This window comes from Sceloporus occidentalis, unplaced genomic scaffold (assembly GCF_023333645.1).
Source record: "Sceloporus occidentalis isolate IW3139 unplaced genomic scaffold, rSceOcc1.0.p SCAF_2, whole genome shotgun sequence".
In the NCBI taxonomy this organism is placed as follows: domain Eukaryota; kingdom Metazoa; phylum Chordata; class Lepidosauria; order Squamata; family Phrynosomatidae; genus Sceloporus; species Sceloporus occidentalis.
This window is the reverse complement of record NW_028316982.1, coordinates 262,068,331-262,090,160: the sequence shown is the minus strand read 5'-3', so window position 1 is coordinate 262,090,160 and position 21,830 is coordinate 262,068,331. Positions and strand designations below refer to the sequence as shown.

The 21,830-nt window shown below is 40.8% G+C and overlaps 1 protein-coding gene across 1 annotated transcript in view; it reads left to right on the top strand.

Moving 5' to 3' along the window:
* The window catches only part of LOC149320074 (transmembrane protein 135), a 228,032-nt gene that overhangs the window by 125,291 nt on the left and 80,911 nt on the right, over positions 1-21,830 (top strand). Inside the window, exon 6 of the mRNA XM_089512873.1 lies at positions 14,506-14,552. Coding sequence (XP_089368999.1) covers positions 14,506-14,552 — 47 coding nt within the window. The remainder of the gene's footprint in view (positions 1-14,505; positions 14,553-21,830) is intronic.

The following is a 21,830-nucleotide window of genomic DNA, read 5'->3' as shown; positions in this document are numbered from 1 at the left end:
TTGTGATCCTGATGGGAATTGCAGTTCAACCAAGTCTGGAGGGCTGCACATTCTCCATCTCTGAAATATGAGAAATAATCTGGTCAGCCTAGAGGTTTCTAAGACAGTACACATTCATGTAAAGATCAGCAGGATCCTAGTGAATTAGTAGCAACATAGAAATCTGCCTTATGTAAGGTAAATCAGTCTGTCCATTTTAGATCCTAAAAAGTGTAGTGGAAGAAATAAAAAAAATCACCAGGAATGGATAATATCCCAGTGGAACTGCTACAATGGATACAGACAGAAGCAACTCTAATATTAAAATATGTCAACAAATATGGAAAACAAAGAGATGGCCAACATTCTGGAAACGATCTATATACATCACAAGAAAGGAGATACAAAAGAATGCAGCAGTTTTAGAACCATAACATTAACCTTACACTGAAGCAAAATTATGCTCAAAATTCTGCAACATAGAATCCAACCATACATTGAGAGGGAAATTCCAGAGGTGCAAGCAGGTTTTAGGAAAGGAAGTTGCACCAGGGACCACATCGAAAACATATAGTGACTAATGGAATGCACCAAGGAATTCCAGGAAAAAAAATCAGCATGTGTTTTATTGACTACAGGAAAGCATTTGACTGCATAGATCATGCAAAGCATTGGAACACATTCAAAGACATGGGAGTCCAACTACATTTGATAGTACTAATGAGAAACCTGTACCTAGGACAAGAGGCCAATGTCTGAAGTGAATTTGGAGAAACAGAATGGGTCCCAATAGGCAAAGGGGTCAGGCAAGGATGCATTTTATCACCCTACTTCTTCAATTTATGCCAAAAACAGCATAAGAAAAGCATAGATAGAATCAGAAGAAGGAGGAGTAAAGATAGGGGGAAGAAATATCAACAACCTATGGTATGTGGTTGATACCATAATAATGGCAGAAAGCATCACAGTCTTGGAACGGCTAATAAGAAAGATGAAAATGCAGTGGCAGGATTAATGCTGAACATAAATAAAACAAAAATTATGACCATATAAGAGATAATAATAATAATAATAATAATAATAATAATAATAATTTGTTTTATTTATATACCGCTATTCCAAAGATCATAGTGGTGAACAGCAAGTAAGCAAATTAGCAAGTAAGCTAATTTGCCCCCAACAGTCTGGGTACTCATTTTAGCGACCTCGGAAGGATGCAAGCCTGAGTCGAGCTTGGGCCCTTTGCTGGTCTTGAACTCGCAACCTTGTGGTTTCGAGTGAATGGCTGCAGTACAGGCATTTAACCACTGCGCCACCAGGGCTACATAAATTCAATCAAGGAAATGTGGAAATCGAAAAAGTTAAAGAATTCCCACACCTGGGATCAAATACAGACAGGAATGGTGACTGCAGCCAAGAAATAAGAAGATTGGGAATGGGAAGGGTAGCTATGAAACAACTAGAAAAAACTACTGAAGAGTAGAGATATACAACTGAGCACAAAAGTTAGAATCGTCCAAACCATTGTATTCCCAATCACCATGTTACTGATGTGAGAGCTGGAAAGGAAGCAGACAGAAGAAAAATCAACTCATTTGAGTTGTGTTGCTGGAGAAGAGTACTTAGGATACCATGGTCAGCCAAAAAGACAAACAGATGGGTCTTGGAACAGATCAAGCCAGAGATCTCATTAGAGGCTACACTGATAAAATTAAGACTGATGTGCTGTGGCCCATATAATGAGAAGGCATGGGACACTGGAAAAGACAATAATGCTGGGAAAAGTAGAGAGCAGAAGAAGGAAAGGAAGACCACATGCTAGATGGACTGAGTCAGGGAGGATACAGGCATGGGCTTGCAGGAACTAAGCAGAGAAGTGGAAGATAAGGGTTCTTGGAGGTGTCTCATCCACATGGTTGCTATGAGTTGAGGTCGACTCAGGGCAGATAACAACAACAATACAGACATAAAGCTCTCTAGCATGCACCTCACCAAACCACGGCCCGTTACAGACTGCCCAAAAGGGGCGGTCTCAGGCCGCTGCCAGTTGCGGCATGGAGGAGCCGCAGCAGCCAAACCGCGCGACTCGTCCGTGCTGCAAAAAAGGAGCACGAAAATTGCGCTCCTTCCGGCAACCCGGAAGAGACATTGCAAGTGCCAAAGCGTGCACTCACAACGTCTCTTTTAGGTTGGGACGTGCGGACGCAGAGCGTGCGCTACGTCAAGATGGCAGCGCCCATCTGTATAGGGTGCCACTATCTTGACATATTGGTTACGTGCGAGGGGCAAGGCGCGTCTGGAAGCACCACCCCTCGCACATAATCGCGGCGCAAGGACGGCGCCTCTTAGGCCCGTCTGTAATGCGCCCACATGTCCTAGGATGGAGCCAAGGCACTTTGAGCAATATCAAACTACTATACAGTCCTCTCCCCATTCTTGTGGTTTTCAGACTCGCAAGGGATGAACTGAGGGAGAATGAATGGGGTGTGCACCCGTGGCGAACACCTGTATTCAAGCCAATGGGGCTTGAATATATGTGAAACTACATTTTTACAAGGGGGTTCGGAACGGATCCCAACGAAAAAGGAGGGGCGACTGTAATTGTACAGGTGGGTTATCCCCTTTCATTCAATGGAACTAAGGAAGTGTGGTATAAAAATTCACATACAAAAGTAACTATGACCAGGGTTCTTAATATAAAATCTTAAGAACAAGACTGATCAATAAAAATAATGTTGAATGGGTGGGGACTCATGAAAGTGTGGAATATCCTCCTCTCCCATACTTAGCTAAAGATCAAACTGCATATTTAGGCCACATTTCTTTCTTTTTGCTTCATTGCCTGCTTGAAGCATACAAGGATGTCTGTTTCCCTTTCCTTCCCTCTCTCCATCTCTCTTTTTCTCATGCTCAGCACTGAGGTGCCCTGTCCCTGATAGTGATATCCAAAACAGCTGTTCCATGATAAACCCAAGGCAGCTGCATGGCAGTGTGTGACCATTAAAAAAAAAAGAACAAAAATTTCATCAGCCTCATGTTCCTAAAACTTGAGCTTGCATTTGCCACGTTTTCTGCAGGGCAACAATTTACAGACATTAACATTCCTTACTGTTACATATTAAAAACTACATACCTTTAGCAGCTTAGTAGTGCAACAAGAAAGAATATAAATGTTTTTGTTCATTGCTGAAGGATCACGGTCTTGGCCAAACCTTTCCTCATAGTCCATTTTGGAAAGCAGTCACACTGCTGATTTGGGGTATATCCACATCACTGACTAATAGCACTTTGATACCACTTTAGAGGATGGCTCCATCCTCTATAATCTTGGGATATTTGGAGTCTCGCGAGGTAATTATGCCAGAATGTTCTAATGCTGTATTTCAGGGGAATTCATTCAGAATTGTAAATTCCACATCAAACTACAAAACTGGAACTATGGCATCAAATTGCTAGAATTGTGCATACATCCCTTGGGGATGTTTCTGCAGTTAAATCAGACAGAGGGTTTTATAGACACGCCCCCCCCCCCCGCCAAACTCAGCCATAGAAACCCACTGGGTGATCTTGGGCAATTCCCACACACTCAGCCTCAGAAAACCATATGATATTTTCCCCTTAGAGCAAGGCTTCCCAGACTTTTTGACTCGCAGAGCCCTTATTTCTATGGTGGAACTTCTAAGAGGCCTACCCCATGTCTTGCAAGTTAATGGTGTTTAGGAGTATGTATAAGAATATACAGTCGGCCCTTCTTATACACGGATTTTTTATACACGGATTCAAGCATACACGGTTTTAAAATGTTCCAAAAAAGTATAAATTTACCTTGATGTTCCATTTTTTATTAGGGACACCATTTTGCTATGTCATTATATTTAATGGGACTTGAGCATACACGGATTTTGTTATACACGGGGGATCTTGGAACCAAATCTCAGCGTATAACAAGGGTCCACTGTATTCTTATTCTTTAATTTCATTCAGTTTTTGTTTCTTTTATTTTCTTGGAGCTGCCAAGGAACACCTTGGAGCACAGGTTGGAAACCCCTGCTTTAGAATCTCCATAAGTCGGCATTGACTTGAAGGCACACAGCAGCAACAAGTTGGCATAGGACTCATTGATTCCAATGACCATGAAGATTTTGGTTGGGTTTAGTGACAGCTGAGGACTTCAATGTTGTGATAGAAAGTGTTAAACCTATTTGTAGATAAAGCATTCAGAATGTCTTACACCTCTGTTAAAGTTGCCACCTAAGTGACATGGAAGCTACCAGCCATTCATGGTTGGAATGTTGTTTAGTATCTTGATTTCATTATAGCTAGTTTGCACTTTTAACCATGAAAACATAGGAAATTGGATTTGATGACTGATACATAATTGTCCTTGTCTGGGCCCTGTGGCATCAGATAGCTATACTCTGAAAATCCATAGAAGCAGCACCCTGTTGTTTCCCCTTAGTGTGTGCGTGTACGCATATGGGTTTATTTATTTATTTATTTTTAGAGGGAGACTTGATGCCTATGCATATCATTTATACTTGCTAGGGGACATTTGTATGTGGTGTCTGCCCATGTTTATTAGTATAATAATGAGAATTGATCTTAGAAAACTAGCAATATGTGAATGAGACAGACAAAGGAAACGCAGGGAGCATTTTTCAAGTTACATAGGAATCAAGAGAAAAACCACAGAGGCTTTTCTTTAAGCTCAGTCATAGCAAAGGGTTTATAAATTGGCCACAACATTAAATGCCACCTAATAAAGCAAGCTTACATTTGAACAAACTATGTGTTTCAGAGTCTTCATCTGAATGAGGCTACATAATTGATACATGAAAGGACTGTACTCCTGATTTGCAACATTTTTATACACCTTTCTATGATTTTACTAAAACATTGTATACCCTTATATCTACCACTTATAATCCTGTTTTGATGTGATGAGCTCTGGATGATGTTTTTATGAGCACAGTTTGCTGATGTGTGAATGGTAGTCTGAAAGTTAACACTCTTTTGGTAGTTTAATGAGCATCTAATAAAAACATTGTTGCATAGGTTAATAGTATGAAAAGAGCTCCCAGTATATATCATTTGTTCGAGATACTTTTAGTCTTTCTATTGGATGTATCTATTTGTGCAGCTGGAAGGTTTCAAGCTGTATATGTTGCTGAGCTCCATTTGTTGACCTTCTGACATCAATCAACTATGAATGGGTCATGGCAAGGAAAAAATGGAGTAGAATTCCAACAGAGCAGCAGGTTAATTTACAGCTCTGGTTTCCCTTGAATACACATTTACAATTTTATATGGGATGAAACATATTTGTCTATTTTGAAAAGAGCAATTTGATTTTGCCCCCCCCCCTAAAAAAAAGAAAGAAAAGAAAAGAAAACTTTAACTTGATGCTCTGAGTTTGATGCATTACCATGGTCCTTTTAAATGCTAACTTAATCAAACTATCTCAGATTGTATATACATTTTGATTTAGGTGTCCCAGGCTTAGGGCTACAATCTGTTTAAATACAATAAGGATGATTTCTGTAATAGTAAAGTGCTCTGTAAATGAGCATATTGATGTTTCCAACCACACTGTTTCTTATATTATATGCACTTCCAGAATCAGTGTACAAGCCAGAATGCTGTTTCCCTTTTGTATTCACACTTCTCAGAATTACGTGGTGCAGTTCACAGAACAAAGCATTTCCAAAAATGAATATATTAGAATATAAAGACCAAAATTTGTATAATAATAAATCAAAGATACATAATTATTATAGAGCAAACTGCTTGCATCAATGCAAAACTGTGTATAGAAAATTGATTATTAATTTTTTTATTATAGTTATTTGCCATCAAGGTGGCTTCTTTTGGTGACCGCAGGAATGAAAGACCTCCAAGAGTCCTGGTCAACAGCTCTGTTTAGAACTTGCAAACTCTGGGCCATAGTTTCCTTGACTGAATCAAATCATCTGTAATATCATCTTCCCTTATTCCAAGTGCTTCCATTTCCCCAAGCATTGCCATCTCTTGCAGTGAGTCATGCAATCTTATGATATGGTCAAACTATGAAAGCTTCAGTTTAATCATTTTGGTTTCTAGTGATAGATTGGCATGATTTTCTCTAGGACCCATTTATCTGTCTTTTTGGCAGCCTTTTTTCCATAAGATTCTCTTCCTGTCCATTTCAAATTAGTTGATTATTTTCCTGTCGGTTGTCTTCACTGTTAAACTTTCACAATTGGAAATATTATGGCATATATGATTCTGATTTGGATACTCAAAGATATACCTTTGCACTTGAGGGTCTTATCTAGTTCCTTCATAGCTGCCTTTCCAAGTCTTAACTTTCTTCTGACTTCTTCTTGACTACTGTCTCCATTTTGATTATTAACTGAGCCAAGCTATAGAAAATCTTCAGCTGTTTTCATGTCTTCATCACTTACTTTAAAGTTATGTAAAATGTAATGGATCTGTGTTAACAGTCATGTGCCCTTCTCTTTAAAAGTAGAAAACTGGAAGAAATTGGAATGGAGTTAAGATTGGTTAATGGAAACCTAGCAAAGGCAAATTGCCAAATCTTTATACCACAATAGGGGTGTTTAGGCTTTGTTCATGTGTGATCAGTTAGAAGCAGGATATTAACTCTGGTTCTGGATGGCACAGTGTAACATTACATTCCCATTGAAATTCTGCAATGCTTTGTCATTCCCACCCACTGCAACCTGATGGAAGCAAAATTTAACTGTGTTGGGTATGTAAACTCTAGTAGATTTGGGGAGTGTTTGGTGGCAAACAGTTGGCCCTAAAGTGACAGCTTCATACTGCCCCTTTGTACACCAGATCGGGACCGTGGCAACTGCATGGCGTGTCCCCCAAACTGGCCTTTTCCTGGCACAATAAGGAGTGGAAGAAAGCTGCTCCTTTTTGTGATGGGGAAAGGGTGCCCTTTTTGCTGCTGCCACAGGTTTGCAGCGCTCCTGTGGTGTGCGGTGTATAAGTGCTTTGCTGCAATGGTGCCCACCATCTGGTTGGGCAGGCAGTGTGATGCTGGCTTGAGGCCTCATCAGGATGTGCACCATCTAAGTGCCATGCACCCACACTGCCCCTAAGCCAGCGTATTATGCCCATCTGTTTTGCCCCTGTGTGTTTTCTTGCTGAATAGTATCTCCAGTGGCTTGTTCCATGTCTCTTTTTTCTTGTGGACACAGAAGAGCTTATTTGTAGGCTCAAGGAGCGAGTATTACAAGGTTGTTTTCAATTTCTTTAGTGTGGACCATCACTTTCATTTGAGTTCAAGCCTCATCAGCATAATTTTAAGAGTTGTGGACTTTCATGAGCACCATTATATCAAGCTGACAGAGTGGAGGTGAGGTGCAAGCTGCAATTTGATTCAGAATGATCCAAAAGGCAGTTTTGCTTAGGGAAGATATGATGGTCTGGAGCCCAATTTTGTTGCCCTGAGTTGTCAGGATCCCACCTCAAAATGCAATCTCTTGCGAAAGCAAAACTAGAAATGGTAAGAATCACACTCCTGGTTTTGAAAGAAAGCTTTGGGGGCTTTTAGTGTAAAACAGTATGAAGTGGCAGTAATATTGAAGGTGATTTGTACTTGAAGGCTTCAAAAGGTGACCAGCCATTCCACTTTTTGGCAAACCTGTTTTGGGACTGCAAGGCCTGAAAAAGAGCCTTAGGGGCCATATGTAGCCTGGTTGTCCTTTGCCCACTCCTGGCGTATTTAAGCCTTCAGTTTCATAGGGCAGAGTTTGTATTTCATCCTGCCCTTCTGAATACTTCCTGCACCCATATAATCAACAAGTGAAGTTTTGACTTTATCTAGCTAGTCTTTTATCTTGTATTTGTTTTGTTTTCCCTAGATTTAGGATTTTGGTGATTGACTACTTATATAAATTCAAGGAGGCTTTGACCTTGTATTTATCTAAACCACATTCTGCTCTTCCCCATTCCCCATGCCATATGGGGATATATTTTGTTATATAGCACTGAAGTCTGTAGATCAAGCACTTAGTAATGCAGCATGGACACCTATAGTTTAAGAAGAAACAGATCCCATTTGAAAATAGCTGAGAGCCAGCATGGTGTAGTGGTTTAAAGTATTGGACTATGACTCTGGAGACCAGGGTTCAAATTTTGGCCTGGCCATGTAAACTCACTGGGCGACTTTGGGCAAGTCATACTCTCTCAGCTTCACAGGATGGCAATGGCAAACCCCCTTCCAAAGAAACATGCCAAGAAAACCCCATGATAAGTTCACCTTAGAGTCGCTGTAAGTTGGAAATGACTGGAAGGCACACAACAACAACAACTACAAAAACACAACAGTATCAAGTCATTGAAGCCAAATGTCAGCTCTTTGTGACTTTGCCATGATCTCAAGGAGTTGCCACTAGAAATCTATTACACTGCTTAAATCACAGTCATGGGGAGAGGACTGAATTTTATTTCTGTCCTCAAGAGAGCCAAATTTGTTTGGTCAATTAAAAATGGCTTAAACATTCATATAAACATCTTTGTGCCAGTTTCATGTACTAAGGGCTATATTTAAATTTCTTTTCTTTCTTTCTTTCTTTCTTTTTTGGTGTGACTTCAAACTTGTCCTACTGGAAGGTCACCTTCCAGATCGTGTTGCTGGTACAATGTGCTGTACTTAATGTCTAAGCCAAGCACACTGATGAGAAGGGTTTGTTTTGTGGAGCTGGTAAACAACAAAGATTAGATTTAGACCATTATTATACTAACCAATGACCTAGAATGTTATAAAGGTACTTTTGAATGTCATAGTCCTTTTTATGGGCAGTAGAAGCAATGCCACCAATTAATTTGTGATTTGTGTTGTTGTTTTTTGAAAGGCTGCTTAAAAACCAACACAGACTATTTTTGTCTTTTGTGGAGGGGGTGTCTTAGTTTGAATCCATTCTTTATCTAATCACATACTCCCAAGTTGGCTGTTAACGATCAAAAAGCCCTTGTAGCAATTTGGACGGCTGCCAACATCACCCACTGTTGGAAAAATAAAATAATTAACTTGAACCGACATGCTGATATGCAACTGTGGCAACGTATCTGTGCTGAAATTATGTGTGGATCTGTGTCAGCAGGTAGCAATGAAAACACATGGAAGAAAAAGTTGCAAGCAGTGTTTATATGTGCAACTGTAGTTTCATTAACTACGGAAACAAGTGTTGTTCCATAGTTTGGATGCTTCTCTAGTTATCACTTGACCCATAACCTGATGCAAATCTTTCATGTGCATTTTTTGGGGAAGGATGTCTGTATGGGCCAAAAAGGCCTGTGTTCCCCCCTGCCTCATGTTCTCCAGTTCAGATGATGCAAGGCAAAACGCTGGGACCAGGATCGGGGCCAGTCTTGGCAGACTGGACATGGATCTAGTGTATCTGCTTCATTCCCAGGGTAAACAGACTTTAAAAAGGTAAAGGTCTCCCCTTTGACAAGTTTGTCTAGTCGAGTCTGAGTAGTGAACATCTCTGTTACTAAGTCGAGGGAGCCAGCACTGTCAAAGATGACTCCATGGTTATGTGGCCAGAATGACTAAATGCCCAGGTGCATGGAACACTGTTACCTTCCCACCAAAGTGGTACTTATTTATCTAATTGCACTTTTATATGCTTTCAAACTACTAGGTTGGCAGAAGCTGGGACTAGTGACTGGAGCTCACTCAGTCACATGGTGACTGAGTCTTGAACTGACAACCTGCTGACCTTGTGACTTTATGATCATCAGAGTCAAGATCTTAACCACTAAGCCACTGCATCCCTAAACAGCCTTCACCCTGGGTCAATTTGACCTCTGGTTTGCCACAGGTGGAAACTACATGGCAATCCCTGGCTGTTTATATGGCTCCCTTCGCTCCTACCCTTGCCACACCATCACTGGTACTGAGAAGCTTCCCAACGCTGCATCGGATGCAGATATGGGGTGCCTGGCTGCATGGGTGCAGCCACATGTCCTATTTCCCCATCATATGAAGCAATGGAGGGCTTCTCAGTACCAGCAAGAGTGCGGCTAGGTAAGGAGTGCATGCTGGTAGTGGGTTCTGGGTCAGCTCAGGGATGGCTCAGCCTGTGATATCCTGGCCCATTTACTCAGCCCCATAGTGATGTGAAGATAGGAATGATACAAACTGAGGTGTTCTTGGTTAACATGGATGTTTGGCTAGGGCAGTGATGGCGAACCTATGCATGCGAGCCCTGTCTGTGGGCACACATGCTGTAGCCCTTGCACAAAGTTTGCTAGAGTTTCTTACTAGAAAGCCAGAGGGACGTGGCACTTTGCAATAAATAAGTGGGGTCTGGGTTGGAGTTTGGGCACTCAGTCTGTAAAAGGTTCACCAACACTGGGCTAGGGTTTCTGGGCTGGAACTATCACAAACCCTGAAATTTCAGGGCTAAAACTTGAATCCTTGGGATTACTTCTCATGATATCACCTGTTTACAAGGGGCATCCCTTAGTGATGTCATTAAGCATGATGCATCAAATGCTGACCACAACTGCACAGAATTAGAAACACTAACATTCCCCCAGCCCCCTTAAGACTCAGAGCCAGGCCTTGTCAGCTCTATGTGTGGCACATGGTAATGAGATGTTTACTTAGGATTTTATCTTTGAAACAAGTTCATTCTAATGGTCTGTGCTTAGAATCAGTACTTCTGGTTGTCAGCTTCAGCCCAATGGTATACTATGCACTAGATGTTAAAAGCACCTTATAGTTTTGCATCAATCACTTTCCTGTTTGTGATTGCTGTGGAGGCCTGGAAAAAAACCCATGGCTGTGCTGAGCCAGCCAGTATGGTTCCTCTATGAAATCTAGTCCTGGGTCCCTTGGAGTGCTGCCTCAAATCTGTTAGTTCCTTGGCTGTGGCTGTCTGCCATCCTTTTTGCTTCTCTGCTGTTGCTTTATTCAGGGACAGACACAAGGAAAAAATTCCCATTTATTCAATGGATGGACCTCACTGTTGGCAGGGCTGGAAGACTTTCGAGGACTCTTGTTGTTAACAGGCAACAAATGTCATGGAAGTAAATTGTTACAGAGGTAATCCTGCTAAACCAGAGTAGGATTTAATTTTACTACATATTATATCCTATTGAATATATGTCCAGTGAACTGAAAGCTATTACTTCCAATATTAGAATTAACAATAGTACCGTTTCTTCCTAACAACCATATAGCAATAGCAAGTATATTTCTGTACCACTTATCGGTGCACTTAAGCACTCCCTAAGTGGTTTACAATGGATAAGCTAGTTGCCCCCAACAAGCTGGTTACTCATTTTAGCAATCTTGGAAGAATGCAAGGCTGAATCAACCCTGAGCCCCTGGCTGATAATGAACTCACAACCTTGTGGTTTGTGAGTGAATGGCTGCAGTACAGGCATTCAGCCACTGCGCCACCATGGCTCAACCATATACAATGTTATAGCATCAAATTTACCATCTTACAAAAACAATTAAAACCTTTTAAAACTTTTACAGCCATAATTGGCTCTATAACATGTAAAACAAAATGTTTTAACAAAAATTACATAAATGTTTCACACTGAGCACATCACAATGTTACATACTCCATTCAAACTAGTGTAAATATATTTATCACAGATGAATATTACAATTATTAACAATGCTCAAGTTTAAAAGATTCCTAGTGTTTCCAGCTTGACATCTGACTGATGGAGTTGTGGTGGTGGTGGTGGTGGTATGCTTTCAAATCATCTCTGACTGATAGCAGTGCTAAGGTGAACCTATCATAGGGGTTTCTTGGCATGTTTCTTCAGTGTGTCTGTGTGTGTGTGTAGGGTTGCCATCCCGGAGGACCTCAAAACCGGGAAAAATGTAGGACAAGGTTTAAAAATGTAGGACTTTTTTTTTTTTATTTCCTGGCCAGGAAATTAACAACAACAAAAAAAAGGTCCTACATTTTTAAACCTTCTCCAAGGCCTCGCTGGGCCTGGGAGACAGCCTCTCCCAAGCCCCGCTGGGGCCTGGGAGACTCTGTAGGCAAGAGGTGCACCATGTTAAGAACTGCATTAATCACACTTAGGCTGCTGCCACACTGCTTTCACTCTCATCACTCCATCCTATGGAATCCTGGGATTTGTAGTTTGTTGTGGTGCCAGGGCTGGGCTTTGAAATCTCAGGCATAAGAGAGGCAAAAGGCTTGGGCTGCATCTACACTGGAGAAATAATCTGGTTTGAGACCACTTTAACTGCCTCGGCTGAATGCTATGGAATTCTGGGAATGGTGCTCTGTTCCAGCTCCACAGCAGAATAGCAGTTAAACCCCTGGAAAGCTATCTGACCAAGGTGACCAATGCCCTCACCCCAAAATGTAGGGCACCCAAGCAAAAATATGTAGGACATGGCCAAAAATAAAAGCTAAAAACACCCATGTAATTATAAATCCATGCTTCTTAGCCATGATCCAAATGGAGGACATTTTGAAATTTGACAGAAGAGGACATGTCCTGGAAAAGGAGGAGGATGCCTGGTCACCTTGTCTCTGGTCCAAAACACACTGCAGAAATAAAACAATGCTGGACTGAAATGCCCAGAGTTCCTCACCAAAGCTGCATCCACACTGAGGAAATAATCCAGTTCGAGAGTGATTTAACTGTCCTGGGTTACTGCTGGGGAATGCTGGGAATTGTAGTACACTGTGGCCCCAGAACTATCTCTGACAGGGAGTCCCATAACCCTCCAAACATAGTTGAACTGCAGTGCCCAGAATTCCTCCCCAGGTGCATCCACACTGAGGAAATGGTCCAGTTTGAAACTGCTCAGTGCTGGGGAATCCTGGGAATTGTAGTCTATTGTGGCCTCAGAGCCATCACTGACAGAGAAGTCTCGGTGAGGTTTATCACACTATACTCTTAATGAGCTATGATTCCAGTGTGACTCCTCTAGCTGCCTCCTGCTGCATTCTGGGATTGGAAGTTTTAAGGAGGGGTATTTAGAATTCTCAGGCAGAGAACTTCATCATCGCAGCCTCCTCTCTTCCACCGTTCTGTCCCCAGGCAACGCCTCCTCTGTGGACCATTTAGCCTCCTTTTGTCAAAAGAGCTCTGGTGCCACAAGAAACTACAATTCCCAGAATCCTATAGCACTGAGCCATGGATGTTTAAGGGGGGCTCAAACTATTTCTGCAGCCTTTTGCTACCCCAAAGCCCTTCCTATTTACAAGCAAGGCAAAACCTCTTCCTATACCAAGCCATTGAAAACCAACCCAAATGGAGGGCTGATTGCTTCTTTCCCATTGGTCAGCTTTGGGAGAAATTTGCATATTACAAGTAAAGGTGTTTAGGGCCTCAAAAACGATCCTGTGATAAAGAATTACAAGAATACTGACGCGGTAGACATTTAAAAGATGAGGCAATTAAACTCCCAGACAACATGAATGATTTATGGCCTTTTTTTCTTTTCTCACTGTAACCTGGAAAGTAATGCCTCTTGCAAGGTTTATATACCAAGTGGGCTGGCCAATAGCTCTGAGTGGCAGATGTTTTGAAGAGCTGCTCTCTAGGCTACGCCAGTGCTCCAGGTGGGGAGAGTGGCGCACAGCTGCGCGCAGGACGGCAGGGAAAGCTCGAACCGGGGGCTAGGGGCCGGACCGGACTGGGACCGGGAGGGGCCCCCCAAAAGCGGGTTTGTCACGGGGGCCACCGGGTTATGGCATCCCTATGTGTGTGCCACTGCTATCCTCTGAGGCTGAAAGAGTGTGATTTGCCCAAAGTCACCCAGTTGGGTTCCATAGCCAAATGGGGATTCGAACCCTGCTCTCAAGAGCCATAATGCAATGCTCAAACCACTACACCATGATTACTCTGACTGATGCATACTCACCTTCAAATTAATCCTGTTGCATAATTGACTCAAAATTGTGAATGGAAAAGTACACCCATGTGTGAAGATTTTAACAAATTTACCAGTTTGCAGGAAATAAAAGGTAACCTCTTCTGAAGAGTTTGGAAACTAGGGACAAGAGGCTTCTGCAAAGTACCAAAAAGGAAGAGCATGTTCCCAAAAAACTACTGCCCCTTGCCCCATTTTCTCTTTGCCTCTTGAGTCTTCTGCATTCTGACTCCCTGGACTGAGGAGACAGAAACGTGAACATGTTGCATTGGCAAGAAAAGTGCACATTGGAAATAAGGGATTTTCAGACATTTTATTTTTAAAAATTCTGTTGTAATCCATAGAATGGCTGTTTCATTGAATTTTATGCAGCTGGGAATAACTAATTTAGGAGAGCTGTGCTCTGAAATAAGTTCAGTTTCCTTACAAAGCTATATAACAGAGGTTTAAACTCCCCTGATAATTGCTAATAGGCATCATGTAAAGAATGCATTATACAGTCATAAAAAGCACGTTTAATGATAAATAAATTGAAATCCTCAGAACCCCTTACTGAATTATTTAAGGTTTCCACAACTGAAACTCAGTTTTGATATACTTGTTAATATTAGTTCTTTACAACATGTTCTTTTTCCTCTTCATAGGTCCTTTTGTTCTGCATTACAGCTGCCCTGTTTATGTTCTTTTTCAGGTATGTTGTCCTATATTATTTATATTGAAGTTTTATTTGAAATGGAAAGTGTCCTGTTTTTATACATTCATGTTTTTATGTGAAAAAGAAAATGATTAATATTCCAATTTTCTTTTAGAAAAAGAAAGGGTTGTAGCAATTAGAATTATAATTCTTACTTCCCAGTACAAAAAATTAACTTTGCTGAAAACTTATCATTTAACACAATTGTCTAAAAAGGAAGTATAAGAGATAATCAAGGAAGTAAGTAGCTATTTAATCATTTTCACTTACTCTTATAGTGCTTAATTTTTTTCTTAGTGCAGGCTTTTATATCTACAGTACTTTTAAAATGTGAACTGCTGGAGATTTCATGACATCAGGTGATATCCAAATATTTGAAAAATAAACAAATAAGAACACTATCTGTGGACTAGTTCCTGCTTTTGTAGTTCCAAAGCCATATACTTTTCTTAGTACACAGAAGGAGGCCCAAATATTACGAGCATTGTGAAGAAGATGTGGTGATGTGTGCTAGAAGTCTGCATATAGTGATTTTTCCCTTTCTGTATTTTAAAGAGAATGGAATATTTTAAAGAACACATCTATTTTTGCTTTTTTGTCTGATTTCCTCTGAGTCACTTTCTGCAGGGAGGAAAGGGGAACAGAAATCCTGAGAAATAAATACAGTAATGCAGAAGTGAATAAGTTATTTGCATTATTTGCATCACTTAAAATACATTGCCTTCCTGTGCATTTTCTCTTTCTTTCCCTCTCACATACACCTTTTTAAAAAGTTCATTTCATTAATGCTGTAAAATATTTATCTGGTTGTTAGCAACATTCTTCTGAGCTCAAGTCTGGCAAATAAGCAGTTGACTGTTCCTGCGGTTGTAGAGCCAAGATTTGAAATCTACCGCATATCCATATCTTCCCTGGGCTTTAGTTGTTTTGTTAAAGTCTCCTGCCAAACAAAGATTTCATGCCTGGAGCTGATTGCTTATTTTGCCTTTTCTATTTCTGCCTTCTAGCTCACTTTAACAAAGGGCAGAGATACACATTATCTCCACCTGGAGAGAAGACATTGCAGGGGATGGGTTAGGTGAAGCTTGTAGGGGTTAATCAGAAGAACGGAATGGTGTTTTACTTGATAGATAGACACACACACACACAAGTGGAATACCAATGAAATAGCCTGTGTTTCCCTCACAATCTAATGCAGTGCAACTCGAAAGTGTTGGGCCATGCACTGGTGTCAATCCCACCTCAGCTATCTGCTGCCAGTTTTTGGAGAACTTGAAAAAACGAAAGAAGCAGTTGTAATTAATGGACACAAATGTGGCACCAGCCTCAGGTACTGTAGGGAAAAAAATTGTCAGGACCTCACATCAGATAGCTATCTGATGCAAAGCCCAGTGTTTAGACTATTGAGAGGTATACATGTTGCCAGCTGATTATTGGTTTTACCATGGCTTTAATGTAAATCTGTAAACAAAGTATCCCATAATCATTTGGCAACTCATTACAAATCAGTTATTTTCTAATTTGTGGCTAGACAACTTTTTCCATGCTGATCTGTTTATGGATGAGCCTTTGTGCAAAATAGAGATTTTGTGGCTTGTGGTAAAGCAGTCTGATATTGTAGGACTCTAACATGGCAAGGATTGGGGACAAAAAGTTTCACCACCACTCGTCTTTTGAGCCCCTTAGTGTACTATTATGTCTGAACTCTGGTTAATTTTAACTCTGATTTGTTTTAAAGCGTGGTATAAAACTACCTTGTTTCAGTAAAACCATAGCTGTCTTTAAAATCTACCGAGAACTCCTTAAATTTGCAAGAGATCATTACCTGTTGGGCTACAGTTTTACAAACCTTACAGTATGTGAGCATATATGCCTGCTATTTTTTTTTCCAGATTACTTTATGCAACTGAAAAAAATGATGCCACAATAAACCATTTAGACCCTAAGGTCCTGTGCCAGAGCACCTTTTGACTCTTCATGCCTGGTTTCTTTAAATTGTTTCATTGTGCCATATCCTTGGGTAGTTTGCTAAAGTAACTGTGTCTTTCCAACTCTTGGAGTTAATAGATATCTGCAGAGAACAGCAATAGCTCTCTGAATTTGTCAACTGTGACTTCTCTCTCTCTCTCTCTCTCTTTCTTTCTTTCTTTTTTTTTTTTTTTTGCAAAAGTCCAGGAACAGTTGTATTTTGCTTTTAATTATTCTAGTCATAAAATCATTTGTAAATGTAGCCAGGGATATACCTGGTGGTGGTGGTGGAGGAGGAGGGAAAGAGTTGGGATAAGGAAGGCTGAGAAAAGTAGTTTTACATTTCTTTACATTTCTGACCTTGGTAGCCATCCTTCTGCTTTGTTTTTTAATTGCTGACAGCTTGCAATTACCCTGGGAAACTTTTCTTGTAATACCTGGTGTAGGGTACCTACTTGATAAGAAAAATGGAAAATAAATGGCATATAACAGAATTTGCTTGGTTGCTTTGCAATATTGTTTTAGTGTTTTCCTATATTTTTAATAGAAGCTTTGAGCCTGAAGCAGATGGGCCAAATACAGCAGCTTCTGGCTGCTCCGGAGGTGGGGTTTGCAGACAATGCATGCCCCTGAAGCAGTTGGAAGCTGCTCTGAGGTCACCTAAGGCAGCCTCAGGCCGCCGGAAAAAGGAATGGGGAAAGTTAGGCTACTATATTTTCCCCAAGGTGATGTTCCTAGATTGGTAAGTGAATTGATAAACCATTGGTGTTCCCATCATCATCATCATCATCGCCGCTGCCACCACCACCACAACCATCAACATCTCCTCCTCCTTCCCCTCCTTTCCCCCCAGTTTTCTACAGGGTGATCTCAGCAGAGGCAACAACCATAAAATACATCCCAAAATTCAGAAAAAATTAAATACATCTCACAATACTGGAAATCATGAAAATGTTAAAACATGATTAGCTGTTTGTATTCTAGAAACCCTGATGAAACTGCAGTCAGGTTATACTTTGAACAAGTGCGAAGTAGACATGAATTGTAGCCACCTGTTTTATTGACTTTTTAAAAAAATCCAAAAGTTACAACAGAATAATATCATTATTAAAACAAGACAAATTTTCATAGTGTTGACCCAAATTCTCTGGAATTCTTCATTAGACTAGATGTTAAAAGAACAGTGAGACTTTCTAAACCAGTGGTCCCAAACTGTGCTCTTTAAGGGATTTTGGACTTCAACTTCCAGAATCCCAGACTATTGGCCAACATGGCTGAGACTTCTGGGAGCTGAAGTGCAAAGTCTCGTAAAAGGCACAGTTTCAGGACCACTGCTCTAAACTAATGTCTGGTTTAATAATAGATTAGATGATGGTAAGCAAATGAAAGCTTAGTTCACATAGGACAGCGGTGCCCTGTTTGCTCAAAAGGCAAATTAGGGAATAGGGAGTCAATTTGGGCTGGATGGAGTTAGCTGCTGTGTGTGTGTGTTGTGTGCCTTCAGGTTGTTTCCGTTTTATGGCGGCCCTGTGGTGAACCTGCCGTGGGGTTTGCTTGACAAGTTTACCTAATACTGAATTATGATAATAATGGATTATAATAAAAACAACAATGTGTGTGGAAGTTATGGCATGATGTTGAAACTGTTTTTAACAGATTTTGTAGACTGTGAAGCTCCCTAGGTATTTTCTTTCCAGCCTTTCCTTTTTGTGGATTTTGGAGATGGGAGGGGGGCTCCTAAATCTTGGCAACGAAGCTAGTGGTTGGCATTCAAATCAAGTGCTGTAAGTAGAACAAATGGTATAAACCTCTTCTAACCTACGCATGGGATCTGTGAAGGAGCAAAGCAGTCATAATTCTGTCTGCCTTTTCCTTGGCCAGTTTATGTCTGACTTGGCATCTTTTGTGATGATCACATTGTTTTGTGGCTGACCTTTGCTTTATGACAGCTCTTTTCATTGTGCTAACTTGGCTGTGGTAATGCATGCTAAATGATTTGCTCAGGCATTTTATCAAGCATCTCACTTAATACATCTGTGCCATGGGCAGTCTAGGAAACCATTTAAATTAGTTTTAAACAAATGTGAACAGAAAATGCTTCCAGCAACAGTTCATCTGGCTTGCTCTTAACCCTTTGCACTTGGACCAATGTTGCTTTGTTAAAAAGCAACAGGGTACTTGTAGTACTGATGTGATTAATGTGAAGTACTTTATTTTCTCCCTTATGCTTGATGTTTAGTTTTTTAGATGGGTAAAATGTATGCTGTTACATACATTATAGAACATAATTTCTGACTTATGGTGACCTTAAGGCAAACTTATCATGGAGTTTTCTTGGCAGAATTTGTTCAGTGGTGGTTTGCCATTGCCTTCCTCTGAGGCTGAGAAGGTGTGACTTGACCAAGATCACCCAGTGGGTTTTCGTGGCTGGGTGGAGATTTGAATCCTGGTCTCCCATGCTGGCTGTAGTAAATCTATATCTATCTGTTTTTTCCTATTTATTGGGACATGTGCATTTTGAGGATTTTGGGAGTTGATTTTTTTTTACAGCTGAAAGTCAGGGAAAGTTAAACAGAATAGGCAGATTGCCTATAAAAAGTATCAATTGTTTGGATGTTTAATTTCATACTATGACCCTTGTGTAAGTACCTATTATGCTGCAATGTGGAGGACAGGATGAGAGGAGTATCTACAGCACGAAATATTGACACATTGCAAATGAAACAGGGATGGTGGTTGTCATCCATGTGGCACTTAGGCCTGTTAACAGACTGCCAAAATAAAGCTGCTTCAGGTCTCTTTGGAGGTATGCTGTTTAAATGATGCATCCATCCTAAGAATCCGGAAGCTGCACCAAAGCTGCTCTCCAGTGCTTAGGAATGGAGTGTGGCTTTGGCGCGACCTCCGGACTCTTAGGACCCATGCATCATTTAAATAGCATACCTCCAAAGAGACCCGAAGCAGCTTTATTTTGGCAGTCTGTAACAGGCCTTAGTTAAAAACAAACAAACAAACAAACAAAAACAGTTCCAAAAACCTGGGTTGACTAGATTCACAGGTCAATATAAGAACTATACCTTAACTCCTACCAAAAAGGAACCAATCTCTTCTCTACTCAGAGTGGCAAAAGGTGATAAAATTGTAATAAAATTAAAAAAAAAGAGTGGCAAAAGATGAAACCTTATCCCAGGAGAACCTAAAAGAAGCTGTGGTGCTACTTCTGGCCATTTTGAATGCCTGGGTGGGAAAATAATGGCAGTGATGGCTGTTTGGCACTTCCCCTCAAAGGATCACCAAGAGAGTAGATGGGTAAATGCTTCTTTAATGTTCTCTGGAGCAGACGGAGCTCTCGCTTTTCACCACTCTACTCAAAATAGGGAATGGTTCCTTTTCTGAAAAGAGTTATTACTGTGTCTTAACTGTTGCCTTTACATTCTTTTGACATGTACACATTTTCTTAGCCCAATCGGTGACTGGTTGCTTCCACATTGTGCAGGCACCATTTATCAAAGTTTCCTTCTCATCCATATGCCTTTAGGGTGAGCACAAACAGTTACATCTGCCGGAATTTTGTAAGATCTTTGGCATTGTTTCCCTTTGCTTCTTCCTTTATGTCACTTGTTGTTGTTGTTGTGTGCCTTCAAGTCTTTTCTGACTTAGGGTTACCCTAACGCAGACCTGCACAACTTGGCAGAAGGTAGGGGCCAAAAGTTTAAACTTCTTCAGGTCGCAGATAGGTTTTAATTAAATATTAATTTATTTATAATATTAATTAATACTATTAATTAGAATTAGTTAATACTAATTAATAATATACATTAAAATTAATTAATATTCATTCCATCCTCATCCTCCTCTGCCCAGCCCTCTCTTCAAGAGAAAGGCAAATGGCAGAAGAATGTTGCCTGTCCTTCCCCTCCTCCACCTGGACCTCTCCTCAGGAGAAGCTCAAGCGACAGAGGAGACTTGAGGGGTGAGCTTTTGCTCCTCTTCCACCTCTACTACCTGGCCTTCTCAGAAGAAAGCTGGGCAAAGGAGCAGTAGCATCACTGGGCGAGTGCAGAGGCGTGGACCACACCAGGTGACAACCCAGAAGGGGGTGACACCTGGTCAGCCCCCCTGCACCATCCCACACGCTCTGGTCATGCACATCTCTCCCTGCGCACACTCCTCCCAGTACCCTGAGTGCACTGCACTTCCCCCACACACACACACCACTCGCCCCCCCCAGTAAAGTGAGAACCAGTAAAGTGAGCCAGCATGGTGTAGTGGTTTGTGCATTGGATTATGACTCTGGAGACCAGGGTTCAAATGCCAGCTTGGCCATGAAAACCCACTGGGTGACCTTGGGTGAGTCACACTCTCTCAGCCTCAAAGGATGGCAATGGCAAATCCCCTCTGAAGAAACCTGCCAAGAAACCCCCGTGTTAGGTTCACCTTAGGGTTGCCATGAGTCAGAAACAACTTGAAGGCACACAACAACAACAATGTTGGTACAGAATATTGAAGAGATATTTCACTCCCCCCATGAATAAATATTGCGCTTGTGTCTGCAAAATTCATAGTGAGTGCTGTTAGAACAAGATTGAGCATGTTTTATCAGTCCTGATTTTATATAGCTTTCAGAATGCTTTGTACACTGTAAAATTTAATTTATATAATGCTATGTTTCTATTGCAATGACATGTGGCCATGAGTTGACAGATTTGGAAAAAGTCAAAGTATGGCTTCCTTTTCTTATGTTGAGAGTGTTATACTCTGTGTTAGTTTGTTAAAAGAAACAGTTATAATGCATGGATAATGTTCTTATGCTAGGAATTCTACTTGTTTGTTTTGTCTTGTACCATTGTTCACTCCAAGTATTTTGCTGTCTCTTTATATACTGTAGGCTAAGAATGTGAAATTAACTTGTAGTATGGAAAGGTATGTGCTGCATACTTTGGTAGAAATGCATATAGACTAAACCCTTTAGTCTATTCATGACACATACCTAAATACAAGCCCATTGCAGCATACCTTTAACAAAATCCAGTAATTTTCTTGAAGTTGTACGGACAATGGTTGAGATTGGTTGCTATGGTTATTAATCCTTAGTGGTAATTCACAATGGACATGTCTTAATTCATCACTGCTAAACATTAGAAAGGAAAGTGTAAAGCTAGGGTTGCAAGCAGAAACTAGTTATTAAGGATGTTAAGAGGTTTCTGTCCACTTACTTTACCAGAAATGAAAAAGAAAGAAAGAAAGGAAACGGTCATTCTGATCTCAGATATATTTGTTTGCAAATAAGTTGCTTAGATTTCAGTT